This window comes from Diceros bicornis, chromosome 18 (assembly GCF_020826845.1).
Source record: "Diceros bicornis minor isolate mBicDic1 chromosome 18, mDicBic1.mat.cur, whole genome shotgun sequence".
NCBI lineage: Eukaryota > Metazoa > Chordata > Mammalia > Perissodactyla > Rhinocerotidae > Diceros > Diceros bicornis.
The window spans coordinates 46,232,102-46,252,256 of NC_080757.1; the positions used below are offsets into that span (position 1 = coordinate 46,232,102).

Genomic DNA, 20,155 nt, shown 5'->3' on the forward strand with positions numbered 1-20,155 from the left:
TTTATATGTATCTTTTTTCTCTCCAGAAGCTTTTAGGGTCTTCTTTTTATCACTGTTGTTCTTGGGTCTTTTTTTCATTTATTCTATTGGTACCTAGCAAGCCCTGGAAATATTCTTTGATTCTAAGAAATGCTTTTGTGTTATTTATTGATAATTTCCTCCACACTGTTTCCTCTATTCTCTTCTTCTACAACTTCTTTTAATCAAAAATTAGATTTCCTATACTGATACTCTAGTTTTCTTAACTTTTCTCTCCTGTTTTCTTTACTTTTGTTTTTCTATTTTGGTTTTTAATCCACACTTAAGAGATTTCCTTAATATTACTTCCCAATCGTTTCACAAAAAAATTTTTTTGGCTGTCGTAGTCTTAATTTCCAATAGCTCTTTCTTTTTCCCCAGTTGTCCCTTCTTTTTTGTAGCATCCTGTTCTATATGGATACAGTACGTTCTCTTATCTCTTCCTTAATGGTTAGGTACTGAAAAACTGACTGGAACCTTGTGTGTATAGAGAGCTTAACTATAGAGCATTAAGATGACCTGCCAACCTTTATTGGAAATGCTCAAAAGTCAGTGTCCATAAGTTTTTTTTCTTGTGCTCTTCATCTTCTCTAGCAAAGAATCTACCAATCTTCTCCCTGGAGGGTATATATCCTGGGTACCAGCATTCTGGAGCTAGGCAGGAGAAAAGGGCAGGAGTTTCACCATTCGGTATGCAGACTTTTACTTAAGCCCCTTGTTTCAGTCCTGCACCTGATCCCTATCTACTCTGTGTTTGGTGTCCCTAAGTCTAGATTCTCTCTAGTTGACTTTCTCTAGTGAATATAATTCTCTTTCCTGTGGGTGTTGGGGAAGGTAGTCACCTGGCTTGGCAGGGTGAGGATAGATATCTGGGGATCTCACTGCTCCTTATATGAACTTTGAATAATTTCTGTGTTGTCAGCTCCCTTCCTCACCCCCGTCTTCCACTGTTCCTGGTGCTTCTAACTCCTGTGCTTTTCTGAGGTTTTACAGATGATTTGGCTTCTCCTGTTATTACCTCCAGCAGGCATTTGTTTCACCTTCTTCTTCCTGTTAAGTCATTTATGAATCCTACATTCACTTTCCATCTTTATATATTATAATCTAAGATTATAGACAGATATCCCTATAGATGGAGTTTGAATTTCTGTTTCTTATTCTCCTTTTATTTTTGAGGCTTTTCCAGGGAAGAACAGAGTATAAAATGTCTGTCTCCAGTACTTAAAGAAGTCTCTTGTCATGGTTAATTGGTAATGAAAAACAAAGAGTCATCTAAAATATCATCAGCTTCTAATTTCTTCATTGAAATCCAGTTGAGCTCAGAGCCAGAAGCAGCGTGTTTCCCCCAATTATGGTTTTAATTGTCTCCACTCATTGGTGCACACCCATTTATCAGTGGGCTTCTGAAAACAGTCTGAGATTTCCCCCATCTTCATTGCTAACTCAGTGCAACTTTAAAAGTCATCTCCACTTTTTTCTAAATACTCCCTCTGTAAACTGGCCCCCACCTCTCCCTTAGAACCATCAGAATAAATATTATCTTAGAAATACATGAATGCTGAAGAGCTTCCATCATCACAGTCATTCCTTTATTCACTTAGAGTGTATGTTTGGAATGCCTGTAATACAAGACTGAAGTTAAAGCAGTGAACAAAACAGACACAACTCCTGCTGTTATGTAGCCATGTTCTTGTGGTGGGAGAAGGCCAGTAAACAAATATATAACATGTCAGGTGGTAATGAGTGCTGAAAAGAGCTCGGAGAATTAAGTCTCCCTGCGTGGTCAATTCTTAGTCTCTCTCTCATCAAGAGAAAAAGTCCCAAGATGTTTGTTTAATATTTGGAGAATGTTTTATATATTGTTAGTAGGAAATTAGTGACTACACTTACTTGAGAAGTGATCACATTTTAAATTCCATGATTGTATCTTCCTTACGCAAAATATAAATAAATCTTTTTTTGCACCTAGAGTTGGGATATTTTTAAATTTATATTAAACATTGTATAAGAAATGTCCCCTTGGATTAAAATTGATGTGTATGTTCAATATTTGGAAAATGTTAAATATTGAAAGTAGGAAATTAGTGATTATTTACACTTACACAGGAAAATATTTTAAATTTTATGATTATTTCTTCCTTAAGTAAAGTATAAATACATCTGTTTGTACCTAGAGATGGGTTATTTTTAAATTGATACTAAACATTGTATACAAAACGGCCCCTTGAATATTATCCCAATAATTGTGCCACATGTTACAGTTAAGGTATACAAGTTTGTGCTGTAGAAGCATAGAGCAGAAGCCAACAATCTTGCTTCTCATCTATAACAAACCAGTAAGCAGAAATTTATCTTTTCGGTAAGATTTTCAAATCAGTATTTTGATGAAGTAAGCTAAAATATGAGAGTTAAAAGTGTCCTTGAAAAACCTCTTGATTTGATAGACAAAGTTCTTAGTGTCAATTCTTGTATAACAGTAATTATCATTGGTGTTTCATAGTATTCCTGCTGCTTCCTGTGCTGCTACTTAATTGAGAACACTGAAGATTTTTTGTCACAGCTTTAGAACAACTTTAGTTATTGAAGAAACACTTTCCACTTGAAGTAACAGATTTTGCTAGGTCGGCATCCCTTAAATGTATTTCCAGTTAATATTACATATTTCTTCTGAAGTGTAATTGCAGTAGAGGGGCACAGAGATCTCATTCAGGGTCTTTCTAAATATGTGAATTTAGCTATAACTATAGCTTTTCCAGGTTTTGAATCTGTTACTACCAAGTGGTCATACATGCAGAATTCACCAGACAAGAAGAAGCTAGCTTACATTTACTGAGGGCTTAATGTGTATTGAACTCAGTACTATTTATATTTGTTGTTCATTTCTTCATTCTTACCTTAACCCTATGAGGTGGTCATTATTATTCCCATTTTACAGATGAGGAAATTGCTTCAGTGATTAATTTTCTCAAGGTCATACTATTAGTAAATGACAGGGCTAGGACTCAGAGCCAGTATTCACCCCAATGAGGTGAGTCCTATTATTCTCCCTGTTTTACAGATAAGAAAACAGAGGCTCTGAGGTGAAATAACTTGCTGAGATAACTAGTACATAACTGAACCACGATTTAAACTGAGGCAGGCAGGCTCCAGAGTCCATGCTTTTAACCACTATACTATGCTGTCTCTCTAGTGTAACAGGAAGGATTTTTGTTCAGTGTTCTTTTGGAAAAAATCTATCAATAATTGAATGTAGCTTTAAAGCAAGAAAATTATAATGAGGGAGCACCTTTCAGTCATTTTGCTGACCTAAAATTCTTTTTCAAAAAAGACTTTCATGCAACTAGAAGCTCCTGTTACTTTAGATAAGTTGTCACTGGCTTAGTCCTTAGATTTAGAAGCTAATACATCTGAAATAAGCTAATTAAAGAAACCAGCTAATTTTAAGAAGTGTCAAAGAGACACAAAAAGCAAAGTTTTTTTTTCTAACGAAATCTGTGTATGAAAAAAATCAAATGTCATCCTTGTGAAGAGACTAGTTCTATACTAAATCAGGGGGATGTTAAATGATCGTGGTTCCTGAAATTGTTGCTGCTACTATTAAAGTAGCCACGTATTTGTCAGCCAAAGAAGTAACCATTTCAGCAATCCTGTAATATGAGCATGTTGAGCATAATGTGGAGACTTCAGAGATCCCACACACACACATATATACAGAGGAAAAAAAACAAAAAATGACAACAATGAAGTGTAAGATTTGATTTATGCTGCAGTTGGCTATTTTTGAAAATGTTTACATTTTAGGAGAAATGAGATCCAAACTAAATAACAACCTGTAGATGATGTTTTATAAAATTTGTCTAGGACTTTTTTCTTCTAAAAATTAATACTGAAATTTTATATTCAGACCCAGATTTCATCTATGTTCAGGATGCTGAATATGGGAAACAACTTTGTTTGTCAATTTCAGTGTTTTTTTAAATCTCTCTCTTCCACTAAAATGGGTGGGTGTTTAAATTGTTCACCATTGTATCCCCTGCTGCTAGCACAATGCGTGGTACATGTATTAGTTAAATGAATGCATAAACTGTGGTCTGTTCTTTATACTGAAGCCTGTAATCTTTCTAAATCATGTATTTGTTTTTGCTACTTAAAACCTGTAAATGCTCTTCATTCTCTTGAATGAAATTCAAACTCCTTTCTTAAAACATCACATGAACTGTAATGAAAAGGCCTTTACTTTTTGAATCTAGCCCAGGGTGTCTCTGCCTCAGCACTATTGACATTTTGGGCCAGATAATTCTTTGTTTGGGTGGCTGTCCTATTGTAAGATGTTTAGAAGCATCCTTGGCCTCTACCCACTACCCAGTAGCACTCCTCCAACCCATAGTTGTGATGACCAAAAATGTCTCCAGACCTTGGCAAATGTCCCCTGGGGAGCAAAGTTGAAAGCAAAGCACCCCCAGTTGAAAACTGCTGCTCCGTCGTATCTCCCACCATTCTCCACTCACTCACACTCTAGCCACACTAAAATTAATTTCAGTTCCTTGCAAGTGTAAAGCTGTGTCTTGCCTGAGGACCTTTGCACATACCCTTTTCCTCTGCCTGGAACACTACTGCCCTCAGTTCACTCCTCCTCATCCTTCAGATCTCAGCTTAAATATTACTACTTCTAAGAAGCCTTCTCTGGCTCTCCTAAGTTACTTACTTAGATGCCCCATCTCTATGTTGTCCCAGCACCTTATATTTTCTCCCTCATAGTGCTTTTTTTTCCAGTTTTATTGAGACATAATTGACATATAACATTGTATTAAAGATGTACAAGAGGGGCTGGCCCCGTGGCGTAGCGGTTAAGTGTGCACGCTCCGCTGCTGGTGGCCCGGGTTCAGATCCCGGGCGCGCACAAACACACCGCTTGTTAGGCCATGGTGTCGCAGCGTCCCACATAAAGTAGAGGAAGATGGGCACAGATGTTAGCCCAGGGCCAGTCTTCCTCAGCAAAAAGAGGAGGATTGGTATGGATGTTAACTCAGGGCTGATCTTCCTCACAAAATAAAAAAAAAAAAGATGTCCAGCATAATGACTTGATATATGTATATATTGTGAAATGATTAAGTAAGTTTAGTTAACATCCATCACCTCACATAGTTACAGAATTTTTTCTTATGATGAGAACTTTTAAGATCTACTCTCTTAGCCACTTTCAAATATACAATACTGTATTGTTAACTGTAGTCACATGAAATTACATCCCCAGAACTTATTTATCTTATAACTGGCAGTTGTACCTTTTGACCACCTTCACCCATTTCTTCCACCCCACACCCGCCCACCTTTGTCAACTACCAATCTTTTCTTTGTTTCTATGAGTTCGGCTTTTTTAGATTCCGCATATAAGAGAGATCATACAGTAATTGTCTTTCTCTCTCTGACTTATTTCGTTTAGCATAATGCCCTCAAGGTCCATCCGTGCTGTCACAAACGGCAGGATTTCCTTCTTTTTACGGCTGAGTAATATTCCATTGTGTATATATACCACATTTTCTTTATCCATTCATCCATTGATGGATACATTGGAATTTAAATGATACAAATGCCAGTCATTATGTAAATTAAATTTTTGTGTCTAAATAAATTCCAGATATTCAAAGCTGCCTTTTTTTACGTGCGATTAGCTTAATCCTGTCACAGATTATTCATTTGAAGTAGAAAATGGTCTTTGGAGAGGGAAGGCCTTAGACTTTTTAACACAAGCCTGACACTTGCTGCCACTCAATCATTTGATTAGGGCCTTTGATGAGGATTATGCTTAGTTTTATCATTTCTTGTGTACAGCATTAAGTCAGAAGCTTTTTATACCCAAGACTATACTGACCTCCAGTCTTCTTTTGTCAGTATAGCCTACAAACCTGCCCTTTTCACAAAAGTAATCTAAAATTTACTCGCTATCTTCTTCAAAGAATTAATACAATTCTGATCATATAAAATATATTTTGGATAAAATTATTTTAATAAAGAGTTTAAGGATTTAACATGAGAAAAACTTGACATGGAAAAAAATTACTAATGTAAGAAAGAGATAGCTGAAACTGAAATTTCAGCAAGTCATTTTGAGAGACAAGAATTCACCAAGGAGAAAGGTTTTACATGCTGATTTATTGGGGGTGGACTAATTCTGAACCATTTCCAAGAAGTTGGAATAATAGTGACTAAGTATGGGTGGCCATGATGACTTCCTCAGAGCTGTAGAGAGTGATCTAATATCCATCACTGAACACTGGTACAGTGAGAAACTGAAGAAAAAGCCTACATTCCCAGGCTTGTTTCCTATTTTTATACATGGGAAAAGTTGTAGATAATGTCAATAGATAATTTAGGGAAAGTACCAAATGTTTTTGACAGATTGTATGTACATATACATTTATAACTTCTATAACTATAACTACTTTGAAATGTCTAGTAAATACCTATTATGAGCCACGGCGCAAATCTCTTGAAGAAGTTAAATGGTCTTTCTGCCTGAATTCTGCAAAGGAATTGAGATTTTATATTTGGAATGCCAAAGAAATATTTAAAATTAAAAGAAAGAAAGGCAGCCACAGCAGGGGCAACTTTAGCGTTGACCTTTGTTAGATAAAACTTCATTCAGCCAAGAGCACAGATGATTTTTAATGAAATCAGTAAAAGAAGCTTCTTTCTAAATTTCAGAATTTTTATCTTCAAACTTATATCCCATTACTTTAGATAAAGGGTAAGTTACAGCTAATTTGCTCAGCAGTGCTTCGCCTCGATATGTGAAATCAATTGAGGTAAAATATGATGAAAATTCATATTGATTCAGAGGTTTGCTGTTTGCTTTTTATAAAGTGGAGATTTAGATCCACGTGGACATAACCACTGACATTCACTATTCATTGAGAGGACAGATCAATTGCTGCCAAGTTTTCTCCTTGGATTCCTTACATTGTGCTAAAGATAGGTAATAAAGCAATGGCCAATCTATCTAAAGAAAAGAGTAGAGATTTTTTTAAATAAAGCAATGACCAATCTATCTAGAGAAAAGAGTAGAGATTTTTTAAATACAACTTTTCATTTCTACTTCCATATTATACTCAGACACCATTGCTTCACTCACAAGCAATGTAAGTTATATGTGTACTATCCTCAGCTTTATATCTGTACTAACATTTCCTGTATTGTTCAATTTTTTTTATGTTTAATGAGAAAGATTTCAGGTGTTTAAAAAACAGTGACATTTCCAGCATTTGTTAAAGAGCTAGGATGACCATACCTATATATTATGAGTCTTTTCAAAGCAGAACACTTATTGGATGACTGTTCTCTAAGAGAAGACTGAAGAACTGGAGTCCTGGTAGTGTGTCTGTGAATGCCCCTAAGGCAAATTGCAAATGCCTATGGGCACAAACCTAGTAGCTGACAAGGAGAGAGTATACAGAACCCTGATGATGACAATGATGATGATGAGAGAAGGAGATGGAGAAGGGGCTGATGGTGATGATGGTGGCGTCAGCTAACATTACTGTGCACTTAACTATGTGCTGAGCACAATGCCAGGTGCTTTCCATACATTTCAGCTGAATCTCCCAGCTAAATTCATGTTATCTAACCAATCCCATCACTTTTGTGGGCAGACTGAGCTAGCAGAGTGATCCTAGATTAAAATCATCCTCTCGACTTGCCCCTGAGGCAAAAAGAACAACTATAAGCTATGGAGTGAGCTCTGTGCTAATTCAAACAAACAAAAAACCAGAGTTTAAGACTCCAGGTTCCAGCTAGACAGCCCAGACCCTGGATGATATTGACTCATACGTTTTCTGAGTTCTTTAAATTTAAGACCTGCATCTAACAAAAATCTCACTCCTTTCCTTCTTCCTGTTATCTAATTCTGATTCTCTCTATCTCTGGATGTTCAGAAAATAGTTAATGATAATTCTTAAATCTGAATTATTTATTTTTTATAATGTGGTTTATAACGCGATTATAATTTAAAAAGTGATGACTTATAAGCATATGTGTTTGTTACGACTAACATGTTCTTTCTCTGATTATTTTATTCCTAATGCTTTGTTATAAGATCAGACTCTTTCTGTATTGCTCCATGCTGAATAAATATTAGAGAGATTAATGTAAATCTTTATTCTCAGGCTTGCTTCCTATTTTTAATAATCCAAAGGGAAAACTCAGTCTGTATTTATAAATTTTAATTGTGAATTATGGTATCATATGTATACAATAGAAATTTCGTGTCAAATATCTGATCTTAGGTAAATCAGGCATTTTCTGAGTTAGCAGCTTTTATTTTTACTTGAAAAAGTTGAGGAATGGGGAGACAGAAGACAGTGTTAGAGAATGATTATATAATAACAGGGCTACTGCTCTTGCTACTGATAAACCTGTCTGCTTTCTCAATTTTCTTTTGTAGGTGGTTGCCTATCACTATTGCCAAGCAGATAATGCCTACACCTGCCTGGTACCGGAATTTGTCCACAATGTTGCTGCCCTGCTCTGCCGCTCACCTCAGCTGGCAGCCTATCGGGAGCAGCTTCTTCGGGAGCCTCACCTACAGAGCATGCTGAGCCTTCGGTCCTGTGTTCAAGACCCCATGGCCTCCTTCCGGAGGGGAGTCCTGGAGCCCCTGGAGAATCTCCACAAAGGTACAGATGAGGTGCAAAGAAGGTGAAAAGTGGGGGCTTTGGAGCCCAGGTTTACCTGCAGAATGCTATAGAAATGATTATTTTTATCACATTGCCAAAACTAAATGTTCCATAGCTGATGTCCTAAAGGATACAGTAACAGATAAAAGATTTTACTTGAAAAAATAAAAATTTCTGCAGGAACAGCTATTTCCTCCTTTTATTATAAAAATTCTGGTTCTCATTTCCAAATATAATGCATTTTTCTTGTACTAAAGATACAAGAAAAGTATCTTTCTCCACTTTCTCCACTAAAGAACTTCCAGCCCTTTCTGTGGAGTTCAAATAAATCAGTAAAGCCATGGCTCCAACTCTGTGTTGTGGAGTTTCCATGGTTAGAATCAGTCTTTATGTTTGATATTTTTTATTACTCCATAGTTTAGGTAAAATGAAATGACATTGTGGTTGCACAACTCTGTGTATATGCTAAAAATCACTTAATTGTCCACTAAAAGGTGTTTAAAAGGTATAAAATATTTTTTAAAAGTGGGGAAAAAGTGAAATGGAATCTGTCTCCCTCTCATGCTCATGCCTTTTTCCCTTTTTCCTCTGCAACTCTCATGTTGGCTGTGGCCTCAGTGCAACCATCTCTTCCTTCACCCGTCTCTGCCCCATCCCCTTAACAATGTTTTGTCAATGCTGGAAGCCAAAGAAAAGGGTTTGAGTAAGCGTGAGATTCTTGAGCAATCCTGTTTATTCCTGTGAGACTTATATACCTTTCTTGAGGGTTTCAGAGGTACTCATAAGAAAAAATGATTATAATTTCTATTCTCCTGGCCACCGTCTTCAGTTATTTCAACCTCCATGCTAGTTACTTGGATATCAAAGTTTCTCTTCTCAACTCTGATGACCTCTGTCTATACCTCTCCTATTAGTTTTACCATACCCTAGACTTTTTTAAACCTTGGAATTTCTCCACAAATATTTTTAAGCATGTTTTCTGTACATTCAGTCAATCTCTAAATCCTGTTAATTCTGCCTTTGTGATGTTTCTCACATTCATTAATCTCAAATTCATTCCTACCATTGTCATCCCAAAGGCTATTCAACTGCCCATTGTATCACATATGTATTACTTCCCTTCCTGGTCTTTTCTGGTTTTCTGCTTTAGTGCTTTTCTCACATACCTTAATATACCTTCTCCTCACATCTCTGCCTGTCAGAATTCTACCCATCTTTCAATGACCATCTTAAAGGCCACCTTGTTCATGAAATACCTGTTAATCCACCTGCCCCACTGTAGCAAGATACAGTTTCCTTCCAAATGGACATTAGGTTTTTTATATCTTGCTTATGGTACTTAATACATTATTATATGTATAATAAGAATTTAAAATTTTATTACTAGCATTTATTGAACATTTACTATATGTTAGACACTATACTTTATGCTTTACAAGAGTTAGTTATTTCTGTATTTATCCTGTCCCTTTGACTAAATTGTATGCTATTGAAGTTAGGGATCTTTTCTTATTCAACTATTATCCTTCATAGTGATTACCTCACCTTGAACATAGTAGACATTTCAGGGAATAAATTTGGAACAAGTAAGTGAACATAGAAATTGCTCACATATAGGGGTACCTTGAAGGAAGGACAGTGACACAAAGATTTACATCTCATGGCTAATTCAAGGAGGATATCCAAATGCTTGCAGACTCACCTCCAGATTCTCAGCCATAATTCATGTGTTTTATAATTTTGTTATAATATATACTAGAGGGGCCGGCCCCGTGGTATAGTGGTTAAGTGCGCGCACTCCGCTGCTGATGGCCCGGGTTCGGATCCTGGGTTCGCACTGATGCACCATTTATCAGGCCATGCTGTGGCAGTGTCCCATATAAAGTGGAGGAAGATGGGCACAGATGTTAGCCCAGGGCCAGTATTCCTCACCAAAAAGAGGAGGATTGGCATGTATGTTAGCTCAGGGCTGATCTTTTTCACACAAAAAAAGAAATATATATATATATATCTGCTGCTCATTTAGGTGTCCATAACTAGCTTTAGATATCTCTGTGGATAAATACTGTTCTAAGAGAATTTCATTATTCCGTCTAATTCCTTTGTTCTTACTCTTAAAACAAAATCACCATCATGATCAATAGCTGGAAACACAATTTATAAAATAAATGAAATACTAAAAATTATTTGATTGACCCAAAAGAAGGCAGGAAAGAAAAGAACAGAATAAAAAATTGGTTTTAAAAAAAGATGGAACAGGAGTGACGTCAGCATCATGGCGGAGTGAGCTTTCCCGTGAATTCTTCCCCCACAAGATACAACAAATGTAACAGCCACAGACCAACAACGGAATCCCAGACAGTGAAAAGCTAGAGCGGAGGGATCCACACTGCCGCACATCTGAGAGCGGAACGTGCTGGGCCCCCGGAGGAAGTGGGGAGAGGTAAGGAGAACTCCGCTCCCTCCCCATCAGATCAGCGATCCGGTCCGCGCGGCTCCCAGAGAGGGGGGAGGGGCGGCCCTCGGCGGGAAACTGTAGCTCTTCGGGCTCTCTCAGCCAGTGGGAAACTCCCGCACAGAGGGCTCAGAGGAGCCACAGGGCTACCATCAACATCTGAGCAACCCAGAGAGCGGATAAAGAGGGGCAAACGAGAAGCCTCCCACGTCAGGGACCCAGAGGGCAAAAGAGAGAGCTCCCCCCTCCCCGCAACCCGGAGTCTGCAGCTCGACCAGATCTAGCGGTCCGAGGCAGACCTGAATAAACTGGACTGGACCCGTGGATCGCAGTGGGGAAAAAAAACAAAACAAAACAAAACAAAACTGCGGATCGCAGCAGAAAAACTGGGGCAGAGCGCAGGGGGCTTAGACTACACAGCCCTTTACCACCAGACAGTGGCGGCAGGTGGAAATTGCAACCAGAGACTTCCAGGATGAGGAAAATCAAAACCAACACAGGAACCACAATGCAAAAATATATGAAATCACCAGACCAGAAACAAAATGACAAGCACCCAGAAATCAACCCCGAAGACACAGAAATCCATAAACTAAATGACAGAGATTTCAAAATAGCTATCATAAAAACACTCAACGAAATACGAGACAACACAGACAAACAATTAAATGAGATTAGGAGTTTCTTCACAAAAGAGATTGAAATCATAAAGAAAAACCTATCAGTGCTGATGGAGATGAAGAACACAATGGAGGAGATAAAGGAGAATCTGGAATCTTTAAAGAACAGAGCTGACAATATGGAGGAAAGAATTAGTACTTTAGAGGATAGGAATACAGATATACTCCAGATGGAAGAAGAGAGAGAACTAACACTAAAAAGAAATGAAGAAAGACTCCGAGAAATATCGGACTCTATTAGAAAATGTAACATAAGAATTATAGGTATTCCTGAGGGAGAGGAGAGGGAAAGAGGAACAGAGAGCCTATTCAAGGAAATAACAGCTGAAAATTTCCCAAATCTGGGGAAGGAGCAGGAAATACCAGTAAGCGAAGCCAACAGGACGCCTATATATATTAACAGACAAAGGCCTTCACCACGACACCTAGTGGTAAGGCTAGCCAGGGTCAACGACAAAGAAACAATATTAAGGGCAGCTAGACAAAAACAAAAAATAACGTACAAAGGAACTCCCATCAGGCTCTCAGCGGATTTCTCAACAGAAACTTTTCAGGCTAGAAGAGACTGGAATGATATATTCAAAATACTAAAAGACAAAAACTTTCAGCCAAGAATACTCTATCCAGCAAAAATATCCTTCAAATATGATGGAGAAATAGTAACTCTCCCAGATAAACAAAAGCTAAGGGAGTTCATGGCCACGAGACCGCCACTACAAGAAATACTCAAGAAGGCCCTCAGGCCTGAAAACAAGAAGAGAAAGGGAACACAAAGCTTGGAGTAAGGAGAAAAGTAGGTAGACAAAATCAGAGAAATAGTAGATCTTTACCGGAATAGGTTAGCAACCACTTAAATACTAAACTCAAAGATCAAAGGAAGAAATTCACCAAAAATAAATTTAACCTCATCACTGTAAACACACAGCCACAACACAAGATAGAATAAGGTATAACAAGAGCAACTTAGAAGGGGAAGAGGAAAGTGACTGAATTGACTTAGTATAAGGAAATAGGAGGCTATCAGATAATGGACTATCTCATACAGAAGATTTTTCGCCCAAACCTCAAGGTAACCACTAAACAAATAATCAAATTAAAACCACATATGATAAACAAAGAGAAAACTAGAAGAATCATAAGACAGAACAACCAAACTGAATTGGCAGTCCAAAACAAATGGGACAAGAAACAAAGGAAATGCAAAAGAACCAGAAAATAAGTGACAAAACAGCAACATTCAACCCTCATATTTCAATAATTACCCTAAATGTAAATGGATTGAACTCTCCAATCAAAAGATACAGAGTGGCAGGATGGATTAAAAAGCAAGACCCAACAATATGCTGCCTTCAGGAAACACATCTTAGCACTAAAGACAAGCACAGGCTCAGAGTGAAAGGATGGAAGACAATACTCCAAGCTAATGGCAAACAAAAGAAAGCAGGTGTTGCCATACTCATATCAGACAAAGTAGACTTCAAGATAAAACAGGTTAAGAAAGACAAAGAAGGGAAATATATAATGATAAAAGGGACACTCCATCAAGAAGACATATCACTTATGAATATATATACACCCAACATAGGAGCACCAATGTACATAAAACAACTATTAACAAACCTAAAAGGAGAAATCAACAACAACACAATAATAGTAGGGGATCTTAACACCCCACTTACAGCAATGGATAGATCATCCAGACAAAAAGTTAATAAAGAAATATTAGACTTAAATGAAAAACTGGACGAGATGGACCTAGTAGACATATACAGAGCACTCCACCCAAAAACAGCTGACTACACATTCTTCTCAAGCGCGCATGGAACATTCTCTAGGATAGACCATATGTTGGGAAACAAAGCAAGCCTCAATAAATTTAAGAAGATTGAAATCATAACAAGCATCTTTTCAGACCATAAGGCTATGAAACTGGAAATGAACCAGGAAAAAAAAACTGGGAAAGTGACAAAAATGTGGAGATTAAACAACATGCTACTGAACAACCAATGGATCATTGATGAAATTAAAAGAGAAATCAAAAACTATCTGGAAACAAACGAAAATGATAACATGCCATATCAAACCATATGGGACGCAGCAAAAGCGGTCCTGAGAGGGAAACTCATAGCGATACAAGCCCACCTTAACAAACAAGAAAAAGCCCTAACAGGCAACCTTAAATTACACCTAACAGAACTAGAAAAAGAAGAACAAACAAAGCCCAAAGCCAGCAGAAGGAGAGAAATAATAAAAATCAGAGCAGAAATAAATGATATTGAGACCAAAAAAACAGTAGAAAGGATTAATGAAACAAAGAGTTGGTTCTTCGAGAAGATAAACAAAATAGACAAACCCTTAGCCAGGCTAACTAAGAAAAAAAGAGAAAAGGCTCAAGTAAATAAAATTAGAAATGAAAGAGGAGAAATTACAACGGATACCATGGAAATACAGAGGATTATAAGAGAATACTATGAGAAATTATATGCCAACAAATTGGACAACCTAGAAGAAATGGATAAATTCTTAGACTTATACAACCTCCCAAAATTGAACCAAGAAGAAATGGAGAATCTGAATAGACCAATCACAAGTAAAGAGATTGAAATAGTAATCAAAAACCTCCCAAAAAATAAAAGTCCAGGACCAGATGGCTTCTCCAGTGAATTTTACCAAACATTCAAAGAAGATTTAATACCCATCCTCCTCAAACTATTCCAAAAAATAGAGGAAGATGGAACACTTCCTGAATCATTCTATGAGGCCAACATCACCCTGATACCAAAACCAGACAAAGACAATACAAAGAAAGAAAATTACAGGCCAATATCGCTGATGAACATTGATGCAAAAATCCTCAACAAAATATTGGCAAACCGAATACAACAATATATTAAAAAGATCATACACCATGATCAAGTGGGATTTATACCAGAGACGCAGGGATGGTTCAACATCCGCAAATCAATCAACGTGATACATCACATCAACAAAACAAAGAATAAAAACCACATGATCGTCTCAATAGACGCAGAGAAGGCATTTGACAAGATACAACATCCATTTATGATAAAAACTCTCAATAAAATGGGAATAGAAGGAAAGTACCTCAACATAATAAAGGCCATGTATGACAAACCCACAGCTAACATCATACTCAACGGGGAAAGACTGAAAGCCATTCCTCTGAGAACAGGAACGAGGCAGGGCTGCCCACTCTCACCACTCCTGTTCAACATAGTACTGGAGGTTTTGGCCAGAGCAATTAGGCAAGAAAAAGGAATAAAAGGAATCCAAATAGGTAATGAAGAAGTGAAACTCTCACTATTTGCAGATGACATGATTGTATATATAGAAAACCCTAAAGAATCTGTTGGAAAACTGTTAGAAACAATCAACAACTACAGCAAAGTTGCAGGGTACAAAATCAATCTACAAAAATCAGTTGCATTTCTATATGCTAATAATGAACTAACAGAAAGAGAGCTCAAAAAGATAATACCATTTACAATTGCATCAAAAAGAATAAAATACCTAGGAATAAATCTTACCAAGGAGGTGAAGGACCTATACAATGAGAACTACAAGACATTATTGAGGGAAATCTACGATGACATAAAGAAATGGAAAGATATCCCATGCACGTGGATTGGAAGAATAAACATAGTTAAAATGTCTATATTACCTAAAGCAATCTACAGATTCAATGCAATCCCAATCAGAATCCCAGTGACATTCTTCACAGAAATAGAAAAAAGAATACTAAAATTTATATGGGGCAACAAAAGACCCCGAATAGCTAAAGAAATCCTAAAGAAAAAGAACAAAGCAGGAGGCATCACAATTCCTGACTTCAAAACATACTACAAAGCAATAGTAATCAAAACAGCATGGTACTGGTACAAAAACAGACACACAGATCAATGGAACAGAATTGAAAGCCCAGAAATAAAACCACACATATACGGACAGCTAATTTTCGACAAAGGTGCTAAGGACATGCAATGGAGAAAGGAAAGTCTCTTCAATAAATGGTGTTGGGAAAACTGGACAGCCACATGCAAAAGAATGAAAGTGGACCATGTGCTATCACCATTCACAAAAATTAACTCAAAATGGATCAAAGACCTGAAGGTGAGACCTGAAACTATAAAACTCATAGAAGAAAATATAGGCAACACACTATTTGACATTGGGTTTAAAGGATTCTTTTCGGATGACATGCCTACCCAGACTAGGGAGACTAAAGAAAAAATAAACAAGTGGGACTTTATCAGACTAAAGAGCTTTTATAAGACAAATGAAATCAGAATCAAGATGAACAAACAACCAACCAGCTGGGAGAGAATATTTGCAAAACATACATCTGACAAGGGGTTGATCTGCATAATATATAAAGAACTCACACAATTGAACAACAAAAAAACAAACAACCCGATCAAAAAATGGGCAGAGGAAATGAACAGACACTTCTCCAAGGAAGATATACAGATGGCCAATAGGCACATGAAAAGATGCTCAACATCACTAATCATCAGGGAAATGCAAATCAAAACAACACTAAGATACCACCTCACGCCCGTTAGAATGGCTATAATCACCAAGACAAAAAACAACAAATGTTGGAGAGGATGTGGAGAAACAGGAACCCTCATACACAGCTGGTGGGAATGCAAATTGGTGCAGCCTCTATGGAAAACGGTATGGAGATTCCTCAAAGAATTAAAAATAGAGATGCCCTATGATCCAGCCATCCCACTATTGGGAATCTATCCAACGCACCTGAAATCAACAATCCAAAGAGGCTTATGCACCCCTATGTTCATTGCAGCATTATTCACCATAGCCAAGAAGTGGAAGCAACCTAAGTGTCCCTCGACTGACGATTGGATTAAGAAAATGTGGTATATATATACAATGGAATACTACTCAGCCATAAAAAAAGACAAAATCGTCCCATTTGCAACAACATGGATGGGCCTGGAGCGTATTATGTTAAGTGAAATAAGCCAGAAAGAGAAGGACAAACACTGTATGATCTCACTCATATGTGGAATATAAACCAACACATGGACAGAGAAAACTGGACTGTGGTTACCCGGGAAGTGGGGGTGGGGGGTGGGCACAAGGGGTGAAGGGAGTCATATATGGGGTGATGGACAAACAAAAATGTACAACCCAAAATTTCACAATGTTAGAAACCATTAAAATATCAATAAAAAAAAATAAAAAATAAAAAATAGGTAAATCAATAAATACAAATTAATGCTAAAAAAAAAAAAAGATGGAACAAGCAAAATGATAGACTCAAAATCAGTCATATCAATAATTACATTAAATGTAAATGGACTAAACACTTCTATTAAAAGGCAGAAACTGTCATATTGGATAAAAAGCAAGACCCAACCATATGCTATATACAGAAGAGGTTGTTTAAATATAAAGGCACAGATTGAAAGTGAAAGGATAGAAAATATATACCATGTAAACGTGCAGCATAAGAAACCTGGAGTGGGTATATTAATGTCAGGCAGAGTAGACTTCAAGACAAAGAGTATTATCAGAGGGGCATTTGATAAACATAAAAGGGCCAATTTATCAAGAGATAAAATAATCCTAAATGTGTATGCACCTAAAAATGGAGGTTCAAAATATGTGAACCAAAAACTGAGAGAACTAAAGAGAAAAATAGGCAAATAATCATAGTTGGATATTTTAACATCTCTCTCTCAGTAACTGTTAGAACAAGTAAACAGAAAATTAGTAAGAATATAGACGGTTTGAATAACACTGTCAACCAACTTGATCCAACTGACATTTATAGAACACTACCAACTAACTGCAGAATATACATTCTTAGGAAGTGCACATGGACCATATTGTAGACCATAAAACAAGTCTGAAAATTTCAAAACATTAAAATCTTACGCAAAATGTTCTCTGAGATAATGAAATTAAATTAGAAATCAATAAAAATAAAATCTCCAAATATTTAGAAATTTAACAACGTGCTTCTAAAAAACCATGACACAAAGAAGAAATCACAAAGGAAATTATAAAATATTTCAAACTGAGTACAAGCATACCTCAGAGATATTGCAGGTATGTTTCCAGATCATTGCAATAAAATGAATATGGCAATTAAGTGAGTCACATGAAATTTTTGGTTTCCCGGTGCATATAAAAAGTTATGTTTACGCTATACTGTAGTCTATTAAGTGTGGAATACCATTATATCTAAAAAAAAAGTACATACCTTAATTAAAAAATATTTTATTGCAAAAACGTGCTAACCATCATCTGAGCCTTCAGTGAGTCTTAATCTTTTTGCTGGTGGACGGTCTTGTAAAAACTACAACATCTGTGAAGTGCAGTAAAGCAAAATGCAATAAAAGGAGGCATGCCTGTAATGTAATATCAATGTCTGCATTTCTGACTTAACTAGAAAAAATGAGGAAAATAAACCTAGAGTAAACAGAAAGAAGACAATAATAAAAGCAAGAGCAGACATCAGTGAAATAGAAAAAAAATGAATGGTTAAAATAAACAAACTCCTAACAAGGTTGATCAAGAAAATGAGAGAAAAACACAAATTAACATCAGGAATGAAAGAGGAGATAGCACTACCGTTCCTACAGACACTAAAAGAAAAATAAGGGATTATTATGAACAACTTTATAACAGTAAATTCAACAACTTAAATTGGACAAATTCTTAAAAAAATACAGCTTACAAAGTGACTCGAGAAGAAATAGAAAATCTAAATAGCCCTTATCTATTAAATTTAATTTGTAATTTTAAAGGAAACAAAATCTTCCAATGAAGAAAACTCCAGGCTCGGATAGTTTCACTGATGAATTGTATTCACCATTTAAAGAAGAAATAATACCAACCTTACACAAATATTTTCAGAAAATAGAAGATACAGGAACATTTTTCAATTTGTTTTATCACACGTTTTATTAGACAAGTATAATGCTGACACCAACATATGATAAGGATCTTATAAGAAAAGAAAATTACAGGCCAGTACTCCTCTTGCCTATAACAGCAAAATCCTGAAAAAACTAAAAGCAAATTGATTAGTCCTACTCAATCAGGAGTGCAGCATTAGTTTAACATTTGAAAGTTAGTCAGTATAATTCATCATATTAACAGAATAAAGGAGAAAATCTACATATTTTTATATAAGTATATATTTATATACAATGTATATATCTATAATCTCAATAAATGCAGAAAAGCATTTGACAAAATACTAAAATTAACAATAAAAACTTTCTGCAAGCTAGGAATAGAAGGAAATTTAGTCTATTAAAGGACAACTCCAAAAAACATGCATGAAACGTTGACTACTTCCCCCCTAACATCAGGAGCAAGACAAGAATGTTCCCTCATTCTCACCACTTAACATTCAACATTCAGCATTCCACTGGTGGTTCAAGCTAGCACAATAAGAAAACAAACAAGCAAATAGTATAAAGATTGGAAAGGATGGGCCGGCCCCGTGGCTTAGTGGTTAAGTGCGCGCGCTCCGCTGCTGGCGGCCCGGGTTCGGATCCCAGGCGCGCACCGACGCACCGCTTCTCCGGCCATGCTGAGGCCACATCCCACATACAGCAACTAGAAGGATGTGCAACTATGACATACAACTATCTACTGGGGCTTTGGGGGAAAAATAAATAAATAAAATAAATAAAAAAATGAAAAGATTGGAAAGGAAGAAGTAAAACTGTCTTTATTTGTAGACAGCATGATTGTTTACCTAGAACATTCTAAGGAATCTACAAAAGGGAAAAAAAAGCCTACTAGAACTGTGAGGTACAGAGTTTCAGGCTATAAGGTCAATATACAAATATTTATTGTATTTCTGTACTAGCAGCAAACAATTGAATACTGACATTTAAAAAGTAGTGTGACAGTTTTAAAACATGGCTGCAAATTCTTTGACATTCCACCTAGCCAGATTTGGGGCCTACGTCTCCTCCCCTTGAATCTTGGCTGGCTTGTGACTGCTTCAACCAATAGAATACCACAAAGTGATGCTGTGTGACATCCGAAGCTAGGTCATAAACCTATGTAGCTTCCATCTTCTTCACTGAAACACTTGCTTTTGGAGGCATGTATTGCCATGTAAGAAGTCTGACTACCCAGAGTTCACCACGCTTTGAAGAAGTACAAACCACATTGAGAGGCCTTGTCTAAGTGTTCCAGTTGACTGTTCTAGTCTTCAATTCGTTCCAGTCCTGACACCAAACATGTGCTTTTTTTTGTTCCAGATGATTCCAGCCCCCAGACGTTTCATTAACCCCTAGCTGTTTGATATAGCAGTA

General features: G+C 36.8%; 1 protein-coding gene across 7 annotated transcripts in view; it reads left to right on the forward strand.

The window, feature by feature from the left end:
* TANC2 (tetratricopeptide repeat, ankyrin repeat and coiled-coil containing 2) overlaps nt 1-20,155 on the forward strand; it is a 401,816-nt gene that overhangs the window by 314,036 nt on the left and 67,625 nt on the right. For all 7 annotated transcript variants that reach the window (XM_058561308.1, XM_058561312.1, XM_058561306.1 and 4 more), the window contains one exon: nt 8,459-8,690. In XM_058561308.1, coding sequence (XP_058417291.1) covers nt 8,459-8,690 — 232 coding nt within the window. The remainder of the gene's footprint in view (nt 1-8,458; nt 8,691-20,155) is intronic.